Here is a 14,913-nt window from a genome sequence, read left to right on the forward strand (position 1 = left end):
AGGGAGAGACGTTGCGCATGCGCGGCGGCGTGCCGGCGCAGCTGGAGGCCTACGGCGGCGCTCAGACGCATGCGCGGTTGTGCCGCTGTCAGTTCCGGCTGTTTGTTCGGGAAGTGGATCCGGGCCCGCCGCCGTCCCCTCCCCCTCCTCCCTCCCGCCGCGCTCCCGCCGCTCCCGGCCATGGCCCGGGATTACGACCACCTCTTCAAGCTGCTCATCATCGGCGACAGCGGTGAGGGCTCGCGGCCCGACCCTCCCCGGCCTTTAGGCACTGAGGGGCGGGGGCTGCGCGGCGCGGCGGGGCCTGAGGGGGGCGGCGGGGCCGGGCTGGGCCCGGCGGGGTGTGTGTGTATGTGTGTGTATGTGTGTATATGTGTGTGTGTGTGTGTATGTGTGTATGTGTGTGTGTATGTGGGTGTATGTGTGGGGGGGTTGGGGCTGTGTCACCCTGTGGGGACCGCAGCGCTGTGCGGGATGCTGCGGTGAGCGGCACAGCCACAGCCAAGGGTGGGTGACATCGGTGTGTGTGGGGCGCAGGATGGTCGCTGTCGGGATGGGAGGGAGTTCCCTCCTGAGGTGGCCGAGATAAAGGCCCCGGCAGTGTTGCTTGCACTGCAGCAGTCGCCGCTTTCTCTTCGCTGTTAATTCTTCGTTATTAACCGAGCCGTCCCTCGGGACTGCCTGAAATCTCAGTTCTGGAGTTCGACGTTTCTTTAAATCCTTGATGAGATCGAAGCGTTTGTAGTCCTGGTATGTGTGTAAATACCTGGGAGAGCTGCAGAGAAAGGGTCGTTACACGTTTTGGAAATAAACCATTGAATGATTCTACAGCACTTTCAGAAACTTCTGGAGGGCCGGCGGTGAGCTCAGGTTGTGCCCAGTGCTTTGGACTAGGATGTGGGGCTGGGAGATCCATCCCACCCTCGGTCCCATTCAGTGCTGGTAACCCTCCAGCAGCTCACAGTTACATTTCCATAAGCCGGAGTAGATGGCATCCACCCTCTTCTTTTAATAGAGGTGTGGTCCATAAGGCAGCAGGTCCCAGCACGCAGCGTTGCTCGCTCTTGGCAGTTGTCATCTCCAGAAGCTTTTGCTGTATGTAAAAATATTTTATTCTATGCTAAACTGTGTCTGCAAGAAGGAAAAGGCTGTTTTTAAGACGGGAATGGGAAGAAAGGCTGAGAGCTTCAGAACAGCTTAAAACCCTGGGCACTTCTGAGAGCTCGTGGATTATTAAAACCAAATGCTGCTTTCTGAGTAAAGCAGTAACGCTGCTGCTTGCTGATGAGTTCCAAACTGTTCAGGCAAGATAAACAGGATGGTGAAAACTCTGAGGAAGGCTTCCACTTGTCTTGAACAATTAAATGGAACGTCTGAGCTGAGTCATACTGTGCAGAGTCCTTGTGCTGCATCCAGAGAGGAGAAAAGTGCTGTAAGAACGGTCTGGCTGTATGAGGTTCTCTTTTGCTGTAATTAAATCTCACTGTGTAATCTGGAGATTGATTTTCCTTTTTCTTTTTTTTTTGCTTACCACAACAGTAATGCTTTGTCCCTGCTTCCACACATCAATCTGTTCGCCTTGTTTGTTGCTGTTCAGAAAGGCCTTGTAATAGGAAGTGGACTGATATCTGGGTGAATGATAGTGTTTCATCCACTTTCCTCTGTAAGCAAATTTGTCCAGGGTAGTAGGTTTGTGTGTTTTTAGATCACGTCGTCTGGAGAAGCTGCTGTTAATCTCAGTTGTTCCAAACGTTTAAAAATAACCCGGATGATCAGTGCTTTGTGTGTGTGTCACTTCATTTGTGCTTTTTAATTTGCTTCACTGCTCAGTAAGATACGGGTTTTAGAAACCAACAGGGCTCAGAAATTTGCTTTTAATGTTGATTTTGCCAAGTCAGTAGGCTGTTTGTGTTTTGTTTCATTTGACTGTCTGCAGCAAGACAGGAGCCCTGTTATCCTTCTCCCTTCAGATCTTCAAATAACTCTATGTAGGAAGCAGAGGATGAAGAAGAGTGTGGTTTCTCAGCACTTGCAGCATGCGGGTCAGGGGCAGCGTATGTTCAGTGTGATCGTTGTCATCTGGAGCTTAAGGAACTTGCTGAGCTCGGGAGGCTTCTCTTCTTTGGAAGCCAGCTGAGAGCTGTGCATGAGGTTGAGTCTCTACTGCAGTGCACGGGCTGACGGAGCAGTGGTCATGTGCAGCCCATGCAGCTCTGCAGCATAGCTTGGGGCTGGCTGGCCTCTTCATAAAGTGCTGTGGTCTGACATGTCTGTGGGTTCCAGCGTCTATTTTCTTTTTATTAAGCTGGAGGCGAAGGCGGTTTGATGAGAGAGCAGGGTACTTGCTGAAGACTTGTATTTTCTTCTTCTTTAAGCTGACTGGCACTTTGCATGGGATTAGCTCTTCCTAAAGAACTAGTGTGTTATTAAAGTTTGGGAGCTGCTCTGCTGCCTTTTTTGAGCTCTGAGACATATCTTCAATATATATGTGCTATGTCTGTGGGTTTTTTTCCCCCTCTCCTTAATGAGAAATGAGTAAACCATCTCTGAATGTATGGTGACTTAAAGTGCTGTTGAGATCTGGTTTACTGGTATAATGCTGGTTTTGGTTGTGGTTTTTTATTTTTTATTTTATTTTTTATTTATTATTATTTTTTCCCTTGGATTTTGTTCCATTTTTTTGCTGACATCTATCTTCAGATGTGAACAGAGAAGAAATATTCGTAGGAGCTTAAAGTGCTTTGGGCTGGAGGGGACCTTTAAGACCATCCAGTTCCAACCCCCTGCTATAGTCAGGGACTGAGCAGGTTGCTCACAGCCCCATGCAACCTGGCCTTGAGTGCTTCCAGGGCCTCAAGGCATCCACAGCTTCTCTGAGCAACCTGTTCCAGTGTCTCACCACCTTCAGCTTCTATATATGTGTGTGTTTGTGTATATATAAATGTAAGAGTTCTATATAGCCTTTACATCTACCTTTAGAACACTGATGTTGGGAAGAACTTTGAAGTTATACGTCATCAAAATAGTTAGCTTAAATAACTTCTACCTGAGAAGATTCAATAGATAATCACCCTGGTGAACTTGAATTTCCTCTTCATGCTGTAGCAGGTTTTTTTTTCTGGGGGGGGGGTGGGGGGGGGGGGTTGGAGGAAGAGGGAGGTGGAAGGGACAGCTACAGAAGAGTTGTTATGCAGAGTTAATAACTTGGAAGCATTCTGATCCCCAGATTCCCTTGGCTGGGTGTGCAGGAATGAATTTCTTGTGATTCTTGTTTCTAGAGCAGTGAGAAATGTTTCCATGCAGCAGGGTGTAATCAGGGTGCACACAGTTGTTTAGGGAAAGCAAAGCTGATGCTCAGATCATGTTGGAAAATGTTTAGTAGAACATTTTGGCAAAAGGTACGATTTCAGAAAGGTGTGTATCCTTCCTGCTAAGTGTAGAACAAGCCTTTTTTGGGTGCTCTAAAGCAAACAGCTCCTCTGTTTGGCTCAGGGTTCAGTTAAATTGTGGCTATGATAATCTAAGCTTTATAGTACCAAACCCTGGTCTGATTATCTAAGTAGTCCAAATTCCACTGCTGTTCAGCACAGATGAATGGGAGGTAGGCAGTGTTGTAAGCCCGATGTGCAAGTGAAATTCAACAGAGGAGTTTAGAGTAGTGTTCTGAACACTCGGTAATTAGCAGGGCATCCTCATTTTTGGACTTTTCCAGAGCAAACATAAACCAATGGATCATAATATGGCTTTTGGTCATTAGACCCTTGAGACCTCTTTGAACTGTGGTCTGCAACTCATTCTAAAAATACTGTTTTGAGCTTGCTGAGGTCTGGAGAAATGAGTGGACATAAAACCCATAGCAGCCCTGTGCTGCCACAAGAAGGATGCCACATCTTGGAGTAACTGCATTGTGCTACTTAACAGCTGATCAAATCCTCAAGAACAGTTCTGAAGTGACTGCTCAAAGGGGATGGTGCTGAGGTATCTGCTGAGAAAAGATCTGACTTAAAAAGTAAATGCAGTGAGTGGTTAAAATATTGTTGTTACCTGACATCCAAGATGACCGCATTGAAGGCTCTCAATGTCTTTATTTGTCATAGGTGTGGGCAAGAGCAGCTTGCTGTTGCGTTTTGCAGATAACACATTCTCAGGTGAGTATTTTGTTGACTTGGGTAAGTGAAATGGTCAAGGTCTGCTCTGGGGCTCCTGGCTGGCAAGGAGCTGTTGTGCTACATTTGCATGCTGGTAGCTGTACTGGGGATACACTGTTTCTAGCTCTGCTGCTTCTGCTACAGGCCTGTATAAGCCATCCTGTTTGATCTTCTCTTACTGCTGAAAGTACCGCGGTATTTAAATACTGACATGGTTCCAGAAATAGCTTGGGTGTTTTAGCTTAATCAGTGCTCGGTGCAGACTTCCCATTGGCCCCTTGGGATTTAGGCTGATTGAATATTGTAGCTCAGTCACTTACATTTATGACATAGCTAATTTATTGGGAGGAAACTCTTAGAACAGACTGTATTAAAACAAGCAATTGCATTAGCATTTGAGGAAAAGCTTTGTCTCAGAATTTTTCCACAAAGAATACTTGCATAGTTACTTAAGATACAAAGATAGAAGGTGCAGACTCTTGACCGCCAATAGAAGAATAGTATTTCAACATTTAACAGTTTTTAGGATGGCCTGGAAGATGTGGTTTTATGGCTGGAAAAAAAATATCTGTGGATAAAAATATCCAAATCAGCATAACCTGAGAGGGCATTTTAAAAGATGAGCAGATGGTGGGGGGGGAAAGTTGTCCTGCCCAGTCTGAAAGCTGCTGCCAAACAGGGGTCAGAAGTGTGTTTTGAGATATACAAATAAACGAGACTTACATTCTCACTTATCCTTTCAGGCAGCTACATCACCACAATTGGAGTGGACTTTAAAATCCGGACGGTTGAGATCAATGGAGAGAAAGTGAAGCTACAGATCTGGGACACAGCTGGACAGGAGCGCTTCCGAACTATTACATCAACGTGAGTGGAACTGTGACTTACAGCTTGGTGTATGGAACTTGTAGCTGGGATATTCTAATGTTGCAGCTGATCAGCTAATGATGGCTTTGCTATTAGTGTAGTGGGACTTCTCTCAGCTGGTTTAGGGCAGGTGGGGTGGTCTCATTCTGGATAAGCTTGAAACTGAGATTTCAGATTTCTTCAGCATTCTTTGCGTTTGTGACAGCTTTGTCTTACTCCTCTGCTTCTAGTTCTCAAAGCAGAGTTATTTCACTGGTTTGCATATACTAGAAAACTTATCCTGAAAGCCTGCCCAGAAAGATCCATCCTCTGGTTGAACGTGCTGCAGAAGTGTGGGTGCAATTTCTCTGTGCTGTTTAACTGAGTAGCTTAGGGGACTAAGAATGGGATATCTTTCTTCTAGAACAAATGTGTTTTAGAGGCTATCTTTGTGTCCAGTTCTGTGGAAGCAGACACCCACACAAAGTTAACCTTTTCCTTGGTTTGGGTTCAGTTTCATGCTCATTGTCCTTTCGAACAGCGTGTGCGCAGCTTTTCCTGTTCCTGGACAAACCACACCCAGAGCTGCAGCAGTGGGAACTAAGAATAAAATGCGTTTGTAAATGGATTGCAGCAAACATTTGGACTGCTAATGCCTGGCTGAGGGGAGTAGGAAGAAACTAGGAGAGTGGTTAGGTCCTGGAACAGGCTGCCCAGTGAGGTTGTGGATGCCCCGTCCTTGGAGGTGTTCAAGACCCGGTTGGACGGGGCCCTGGGCAACCTGATCTAGTAAAGGCGTATGTTTGGTGGCCCTGCCGGGCAGGGGGGTTGGAACTACATGATCCTTGAGGTCCCTTCCAACCCAGGTCATTCTGTGATTCTGTGATTCTGTGAAATGTCTTTGGAAGTGGAACTTTTGTTTCCTTTGAGTATTAAAAAATGCATATATTCTTGAAAGACTCAGGTATTTCACTTCGTCTCTGATGTCTGACTTCTTTATCTTTTTTTGGCTGCATTTTGAGAGGAGGATCATTTTTAGCTGGTGTATTGATTAAATTACTCAGACATAAAAACAGTGGGATTGCTTGCATCTATTATGCCTGAACAGCTAGGAATGGTAAAATTGGGCATGTGTACCCCGCCCCTTTCCTGTGCACTTCTGTACAGATACTACTGGGTTACTTCCATTGTTTCCTAAACGTTTAGCTTGAAAAAACTCAGTTACCTCTTGTAGGGTTCCTGTGTGTGACATCACTTTTTGTTTCAGCACTGCAGCAGCTTGGGGCAGGAAGCAGTGAGGGGAGGGAAGCAAAGCACTACTGCAGCTCCTATCAGCTGTGCATGCAGGGCAGGCAGTGCCCCAATTAGTGCTGAGTCAGCAGAGGGCCTTCCTGTTTTCTGATTCCCTGACACAATTCAGAGCTGTGTTAATGAGTGTTGGTTCATGGGGCTGAGGGGCTGATGCCAGCTAGTTTAAAAAGCCATGGTATCCGGCACTGAATGGGGAATACCAGGAAAAGAGGCTTCCTTTTGTGAACAGGAATAGCTACAGGTCAGACTTTGCATAGTATTTGATGGATTTTGTTTCTTCAATTGCAGTAGAAAATGGACAATCTGAAGGGATTGGAGGCAGTTGTGCCATGACCTGTTTGACTTCAGTTCTTCCTTTATTTTGCATGTTTTGCCAGAACAAGTACAAATCATGCTCTCAGGGAAGTGAAGGCCGCAGCCTTCCTGGCCTGATGCTGGTAAAGCAGCTACAGAATCTTGCGTGGCAGGGAAGAAAGGTTTGAACTTTGTGCAGCTGTAAGCAAAGAAGTTCCTCTGTTGGAGTGCATTTATGCTGTTGAGGAAAACACTTTGACAATGCTGATTACATTGTGGTGAGGGCTTCTCTTGCTGCTGGGTGGGCTGCTGTGACTGTGTAGCATTCCCTGGTATTTTTCCAAGGGCACTCTTGACCTAAATGTATCACCTGTGAAAACAATATGTAACAAGATTCTGATTTTGGAAAGGGTTTTTTCTCTCTCTCTCTCTGTTTATTGGCAAAGTGATACAGGAACTGATTTGCTGAGGCCAAACTGAGCCTCAAACAAATAGAGTTGTGGTGTTAGTATTTATGAAAGGGCTTGGCTCACCGCATCATGGGTGGGGTGCAGTCAACTGAGTGATGTAAAGTCTTTGTTACAATGACTGTTCAGATTGAATTTAAGAGTTGAAAATGTGTTCCTTCAGTGTTACTGTAGGCTGGAAGTGCCTTTACACAAGGCCAACAAGACAGAAATAAGAGTCCACTTGGTAATAGTTGTAATAAGTTGGAAGTGCTGCAGTTTAGACCTAGGATTGCAAAGTGACTGAGACAGTGGAAAGTTAATAATAAAAAATTGGGAAACATTCTTATGTTGTTTCAATTGTACTTGACTACAGGCACAGAAACCGAAGAACAGATTAAAAGTGCTAAGGGATAGAAATAATATAGAAATAATTGAGAGTATTCTACAGAAATGGAGGAAAGTCAAACATCAGAATTTCAGACTGAAAATTATAAAAGACAGCCACTATTTTTACTGCTTATTAAATGTGAAAGAACTGGGATGGCTGCTACATGCTGGTGGGAGAGGACAAATTGTATGCATTTGGTTGGTGTGGAACTTCATCCTAACTATACATTTGATTTCAGTTCAACAGAGATGTGTGTGCCACCACTTTGTTGCATTAGCAGAAACTCTTGAGGTGTGTGAACAACTTGGTTCTGTACTTTATTTGCAATTGGACTGCTCTTATTCTGATTCAGGATTCTGGTTTTAGAATTAAAATTTTATGTTATAGTTATTAGATGATAGCAGATAAACTTTTTTCCATACCTTTATATAAATATATATATATATATAGGAATATATATATATATCCCTATACATTGATAGGGATAAGCTTTCTGAGATGATGGAACTGTTATATTAACATGTTTGTCACTGGGGGTTGTAGGAGATGCTGCCTCTTACAAGGGCTGTGGCAGAGTGCAGCTACCTTACAGAGGAAAGCTACCATGAGTTAGTTATGTAGTCCTTCAGCTGGACTCTGAAATTGAAGACTTCATTTCTCTTTTGCTCTCATTCTTACAGTATCCGTCTTCCATGAGATGTGGATGGGAAGATGTTAAGGCATTCTTTCTCTAGTGCCAAAGCCTAAACTACCTCTTGGTTGCCAAAAGCACAAAACCTACACGTCCTTATCCCTGAATGCTGCAAGCCCCATCTGTTCTCTACTTGCCAAAGCCTACAACTTTTTATAAAAGCAATTCTGCACTGCATCATTCTGAAACCTGAAGTATGGAGTAGGATAAGCCAGATTTTGTATTTTTTAGTGCAGTCCTGCTCTTGGGTTTGGAGCATCTTTGCTGTACTTGTCAAGCCTAAAATGTTATCTAGGACACAAGGATGTATCTAACAAATGAGAAAAAATAGCATGGCTAGCTTTTCGTTTAAAAAACCAACAACAAAACAACTATACTTTTAAGGCTTAGGAGTTAAAGAATAAAAGGTAGTCATAGTCTTATCTCTTGAGCTGCTCAAAGGTAATGTCAGCCAATGGGGAAAGTGGCATTTTAGTGTAAATGAGGGGTTGGCAACCTTTCTAGAAGGATGCGCCAGGCAAATCTCTCTTCCAAAAATAGAAGCAATGTATGCTGATAGGAACTCAGCAGGAGTCAGGAGGTGCTGTCTTGCACAAAGGAAGATATTTCTGATGAGGTGGCTGGTGATATTAGGAGATCCCAGCTCCTCCAGACTTTTGAATGTCATAGTGGTCTGTGCTTCATGGCCCAGCCCACAGCTCTCATCTCTAGAAGTAAATGACTGTGTGCTGACAGTGTGTTAGGATGGGGACCTATATGTGCAAGGTGCCTGTTATCCTACTCCCTAACACCATATGCTTCTGCTTAGAAGAAAACCTGGGTGCGTGGGCAAGGTAGGAGCTGCAGGATGCTGCCTTCATTGGGTCCCTGGTCTGGATGACGGGGATACAGGGCATGGTTTTGTGGTGTGCCCAGCAGAGTGAAGCAGCTCTGCGTAGGTGTAACTGAGCCATTGCTTTTCTGTAAAGGCCAAGTGTTGTCTTGTGATGCTCAGAGCTGGGAGGAAGTGGTTGGCCAGCCTCAGAGATGCTGAATTAAAAGACTATGAAGGGACAGGGGTGAGCTTGAAGTCCATATATAGTGAACTCTAGTGTTTTGATAGGATCAAGATTCTTTCCCTTTCTGGTACTGTCACATAAAACAGTATTGTCGGGAGGTTTTGAATGTGTGGATTAAGGTTGTGGAATGCTTTTTTCTCTAAAGGATATAAATTTGTAACTAAGTAAAGCATAAGTGCAGCGCTGTGACGAGTTTTCAGGTGTTAAAGGAACTGATTGGGAATGGATTAGGATATGAGATAGTGCAGGGCCTCTTACTGGCTGTAAATAATTCTCACCTGAGTTCTTGCCAAGGAACATGGGTGTGCATGCATGGATGTCTGGTAAAGCATCTGAAAGCACTCAGGTGAGCAAGAGGAATGGGTTCTACTCCTGTAGAGTATGCGTCATCATCACAGAGAAGCATTGATGTTCCTTGACTATCACTGCAATGGCTTGCTTGAGTATATTGGTAGAAGTGAGACAACGTTGAGTTCTTCTAAAAGGTTGCACCTTTGGATTAGATTAAACAGCCTTGAATTTTGCTGTGTTGTAAGAAATTATCAGAGCCAGGGTGGTCACAGCTCACATCTAAAATGCAGCAGAAGGGAGTCTGCTGCAGTAAGTAGTTGTGGTAGAGCTCTAGAAACACTATCACAGTGTAAAGGAAATTCCTAAGGCTTCATATGCATTTGTTTAATTAAGGATCTTAATATAAATTATAAGAAAGAAGAGGTGAATGAGGAAGAAATAAAGCTACGTGAAATATGAAAACTGGATACTGGTGAAAGCGTTGCTGTCAGCTGTTTCAATTACTCTTTATTGGTCAAAGGTGCCAAACTTGCAGTAAATACCTGGTGTTCCTGGGAATATGGCTGGAAACTGAGGATCTACAGCTTGCTTTATATAGCTCATTATGGTGGGCATACTGCCTGCCTTCAGCAGCTTTGTGAAGGTGGTAACATTGGAACTTGAATTTGGTTTTCTGTTTTTGTATCTTTATTACTTATTTCTTAGAGGTGCCGATTGCCCAGGTCTAATAGGAATAAACCAAAGCAAAGCTTGTTTTTAATGGCTGGAGGTAGCAGTACACACTGAATGTGCATATGGAGTAGATCTGTTGAGTAGGAAGGTGTGATTGGAGCACAGTTGTTCAACAGGACAGAAATTTTTGTGAGCTCAAGAGAACTGTGACTGGGGGTTGAGTATATTTGGAGATTTTAATCTGGAAGTAATCCTTCACAGATAACAAAATTACTGCAGGGAGTTGATGTGGCTGACGGAGCGCTAAGGTTCACAATACAGCCAGTTCTGAGGGCGTGCTGGGAGCAATGCTGCCTTTTGCTCACATTGCCAGGAGACGCTGTCATCTTTGAGGGATTTGGCAGCATGAACAAGGCAGTCAGCAACAGGCTTTGGGCTTTGAAATCTGTTGGAATGGACTAAGTGAGCAGGGAAGTCTAGATCTAGAAGAATTAAATGGCTTCCATTAGAAAGGAATCACTTGCCAGTGTGACTCCCATTTACAAGAAGGATTGCAAGGAAGGTCTGGGGAGCTGTAGGTATGTCGGCCTGACCTCAGTGCCAGGAAAGGTTATGGAGCAGATTATCTTGAGGGAGACCACACACATGGCGTGTGCTGGACAACGGGGGGTGTCAGGCCTAGGCAGCATGGGTCTGTGAAAGGCAGGTCCTGCCTGACCAACCTGATCTCCTTCTATGATATAGTGACCCATGTGATGGATGAGGGACAGGCTGTTGATGTAGTCTACCTAGAATTCAGCAACGCCTTTTGACACTGCCTCCCACAGTATCCTCCTGGAGCCCATGGCTTGGACAGATGCACATTTTGCTGGCTAAATATTGGTGATAGGTGGATGGTGGGACTAGATGATCTTAAGAGTCTTTTCCAGCTTCGGTGATTCCATGAAGTGGGGGCATTTGACTGCCTTGACTTGGGGATTTATTATGAATCTTGTCAAAACTAAGTGCAAGAGCTGAGAAGGTGATGCATAACTTGAGTTAACGTTTGTTGTCTTTTCCTGCCCTGTAGGTATTACAGAGGAACGCATGGAGTCATTGTTGTCTATGATGTAACCAGTGCAGAATCTTTTGTGAACGTAAAACGGTGGTTGCATGAAATTAATCAAAATTGTGATGATGTTTGCCGGATACTAGGTAAGTTTTTCATCAGAGAGTTAAAGCATCTTGTTTAGTGGACAGACCTGTCAAAGTACCATGATGACTTTTTCCTTTCTTTTTTCTAGTGGGGAATAAGAATGATGACCCAGAGCGAAAAGTAGTAGAAACAGAAGATGCCTATAAATTTGCTGGGCAGATGGAGATCCAATTGTTTGAGACCAGCGCCAAAGAAAATATTAATGTGGAAGAGGTAATATAATATGCGGAGCAGAGTATGGAAAATAACTACTTGGAGATGCTGGCTTGGGAAAAAGGAAGGGTTACTTTATTTCTGTTGAGGAAGAAAGATAAAATGCTTCGCTCAGATTGTGTGTGAGTAGGTAGTGTGACAAGAGATATCTGACTGCATTTGGAAGAGGTTGAGAAGCAAAGTGAAGACCCCACTGTATTTTTACTAGCTTTACAGCTCTAACATACTAGGCTTGTTCTCAAGAAAGATGTCTCACTGGGGAGGATACTTACAGACGCTAGAACTGCTCACTCTTCACTCTAGGCTTCAGTTGCCAGACTCACCTGTTTTTATTTATTGGTTTGGGAAAGGGGATAGCAGCATTACTGATGTAGCTTGGAAGTGACTCTGGAGGATACCTGATATGAGCTTGGTGTGTTCTGGTAGGTTGGGGAAGGTCTCTGAACCGTTACTGAAAAGTTTAAGAGTGGACTTTATTTTTTTTTAAAGCAACTCCCTGATGAGTAGCCTTAGTTCCTAGGTGGTCTGATCTTGCTTGTTTCTCTTGCAGATGTTTAATTGCATTACAGAGCTAGTTCTGCGAGCAAAGAAAGAAAACTTAGCAAAGCAGCAACAGCAGCAACAGAATGATGTGGTGAAGCTAACGAAGAACAGTAAAAGGAAGAAGCGGTGCTGCTAATGCCCTTCCCCTGCTGCAGAGACTCTGCTCTGACAGATCAGCCCTTCCAGCTAGACTCGGGCAATTCCACTGGGACAGGCTTTGGGAGGACTTCCTCAGTTTTGTGCCGTTATTTAAAGATTATTTTTTTTCTCCATGTTTTCTATCAAGAGGCGCTGGCACCTTACCACTTCAGTGCCAAGAAGGTATCGGATGGAATCTTGCCCCTCTCTCCTCCCCTGCTCATTCCAGTGCGCCTTGTAGACAAGAAAGGACGTTGCCTACCAAGTGGACTAATTAACCCAAGAGTTTGTATATAATGTATATTGCGTTAACCAGCCTCGCCTCCCTGTTGTTGCTTTGGCTTATGCCTTCTTAATGTCAACCAATCATGGACTGCAGAGTTCACCTTTTTAATGAAATAGTACCAGGTTCTTAATTCAAGTTGGCCTCAGGCTGGCAGCAATTGCTTCCTGGGGTCTCTGGCTTCACTTCTGTTGGGCTCCAGGCTGGCAACTGGTGCCCCTGGGGCCTATGGCTTCACTTAGAGTTCCAGGCTTTTACTTGGAGCTCTGGTTTTCTTTTTCTAGGTACCGGGATCGCAGGTGTTGTTGCTGGAGCCTGGGGTTTCTCTTCTCAAGCCCCTGGGCTGACAGCTGGTGCTGCTGCTGGGGCCTTGAATTTCAGTTTGCCACGATCCAGGTTTGTGGCTGGGTCCTTGGGTTTCATCTTCTTGTGCTGCAGCTCAGCTGTACCTGCGCTCTCCTTCCATTTGTATCAAGATACTGAAAAAAAAACCGAAACACCCAGCCTGCAGAAGTGGGATTTATTTGGATAAAACTTTTTTTTTTTTTTAAAGGGTGAAATTAAACTCCTTTGGCCTCTGCTTCTGGTTCTGCCACGGTCCAAAGTGAGGGTCCATTTCTTTTGAGAACAAAAATCATGTGGTTCTGCCAAAAAAAACACAACAATTCCCCTTTCTCCTCATTGTCCTGTCAACAAATAGGAGATCTGAACGTGAATGTGAATTTTGATGGCAAAGCTGTGTTTTTCAGTGAGAAAAGGCATGACAATAAATCTAGCCGTTCCGGATTGATGTCTGAAAATGAAAGCAGCTGCAGGATCATTCCCAGGGCTCTCCTATTAGAAATGAGGATTGCTTTTTAATGTAAGGAAATGGAAAACTTGCTTGGGGGTTCACCTTTGAAAACAAACTGGTCTTGCTGTGCCCAGTGATGTTTTCCTTGCCCGTGTTGGCTCTTTTGGGAAAACAAGGGCTCAGTCTGTTGCCCTGGATAGATATAGTTAAAGGTGGAGAGATTGTTTGTGTAATTGAAGTATTAGATTTCTGGGCTGAATGTACGTGCTCAGCACCTGAATAATTGCCTAAATAATAATGAAGAATTTTCTTTAAGATGACGAAAAGGCCTGGAAGATTCGATTTCCTTTAAGACCTTGAAGGAAGACTTACTCCATTTGTCAGTGAGCCCGATGGAATTGCTGGCCTTGGTTTGGTAGGATGTGATTCACCGATGTCCACGAGCTCTGGATCAGCCCTCCTCCTCTCTCCCTTCCTCCCCCTCCCCCCAGGAGAGGCTAAAATTTAGTCACTTATTTTGTCTGTATTTTTTTTTTTAAGGTTTTTCCTGGTTGTGGTAGGAGCCCTAATCATACAATCACATCACGGTCAATCACTTTGGAGACTTCTTTTTTTTTTTTTTTAAAATGCCAAGAATGAATGTGTAAACACATTTTTAATCAGTTCAGGTGCTGGGAGTACATTTCCAGCTGCCTTCACCCATCTGTTTTCTTCACATATCTTGTATTGGTAACCCAAGAAATGAGTTGGGGTGACATTGCTAGCGTGAGCTCTGATGATGGTTACACTCAAGCAGCTGTGGAAAGGGGCAGCTTAAGTTGCACCAGGTGTCATTCTGTATGCTTTCTCATGTTGAATGTGGTGTATGCACAAGGAAGGAGCTCTGTCAGTCCTCAAAGCCTTCCTGTTGGAATGAAGCTGTCCTGTGACAGTTACCACTTTCAGATTAACGGGTCCAACTATGTTTCTTTTGGGCTCTGGTGGTAGCGAGCGTGCAGATCCAGGAAGGAACAACTTCTTACAGACTGAAGTAAAGAAATGTCTGAAATGACTGGAACCGATGCAATAAAATGAGGAAATGGTGCACCCAAACCTGGAGTGTTCTCTTATGTGGAAAGGTTGGTTCTCTTTGAGTCCAGGTCTTTGTGGCCACAAATTGAACTCTGCCAACCCAGGTGTCCAACTTCCTGAAGTGGGATTTTTTCCCTAATACTGGCTGTAGAGGAGTGGTTATATCTGCTCTTGCCACTGGCTGTTCAATTGGAAGGGGTGGGGACTGCATCTCTTGTGGTGTGCTGATGTGAAGTTTCCTAAATGTCGAGCAATGGAATGTCTAACTGGTTTGCTAGGATTATTTCTGTAATGAAAGTTTCTAATTATGCTTTTTAAATAATTTTAAAAAACTAAAAATAAAGGTTACAAGCTGCCAAATCTTTTTTGAGGCTTTGTTTCCTCTGCTGTCCATCATCTGGAGGTGGAGGGTGGCAGGCCAGGGCTGAGCCCTTCTGCTGGGTGTGGAGGGGTTTTCTTTCTGGGGAAGGAGGTACTGGTGAAATAACCATTCATGTGTATCTGTCTAGGAGCTGTGCAGCTGACGTTG

At 44.4% G+C, this 14,913-nt stretch overlaps 1 protein-coding gene across 1 annotated transcript; it reads left to right on the forward strand.

The window, feature by feature from the left end:
• Nucleotides 1–14: 14 nt before the first annotated feature.
• On the forward strand, nucleotides 15–14,744 carry RAB35 (RAB35, member RAS oncogene family). Its single transcript, XM_015877962.1, has 6 exons — nucleotides 15–232; nucleotides 4,098–4,148; nucleotides 4,892–5,015; nucleotides 11,218–11,342; nucleotides 11,432–11,556; nucleotides 12,107–14,744. The coding sequence occupies exons 1-6, from the start codon at nucleotides 70–72 to the stop codon at nucleotides 12,233–12,235; spliced, it is 717 nt and encodes a 238-aa protein (XP_015733448.1). The 5' UTR covers nucleotides 15–69; the 3' UTR covers nucleotides 12,236–14,744.
• The last annotated feature ends 169 nt before the right edge of the window (nucleotides 14,745–14,913 follow it).

Source organism: Coturnix japonica, chromosome 15 (genome assembly GCF_001577835.2).
Source record: "Coturnix japonica isolate 7356 chromosome 15, Coturnix japonica 2.1, whole genome shotgun sequence".
NCBI classification, from domain to species: domain Eukaryota; kingdom Metazoa; phylum Chordata; class Aves; order Galliformes; family Phasianidae; genus Coturnix; species Coturnix japonica.

Excerpts from the sequence above, each read along its gene's own strand:
- RAB35 (XM_015877962.1), top strand. The coding sequence starts at position 70 with ATGCGCGGTTGTGCCGCTGTCAGTTCCGGCTGTTTGTTCGGGAAGTGG. Across the intron at positions 233-4,097 it reads GCTCATCATCGGCGACAGCG|GTGTGGGCAAGAGCAGCTTG; the intron begins GTGAGGGCTCGC and ends TATTTGTCATAG. Across the intron at positions 5,016-11,217 it reads TTCCGAACTATTACATCAAC|GTATTACAGAGGAACGCATG; the intron begins GTGAGTGGAACT and ends CCTGCCCTGTAG.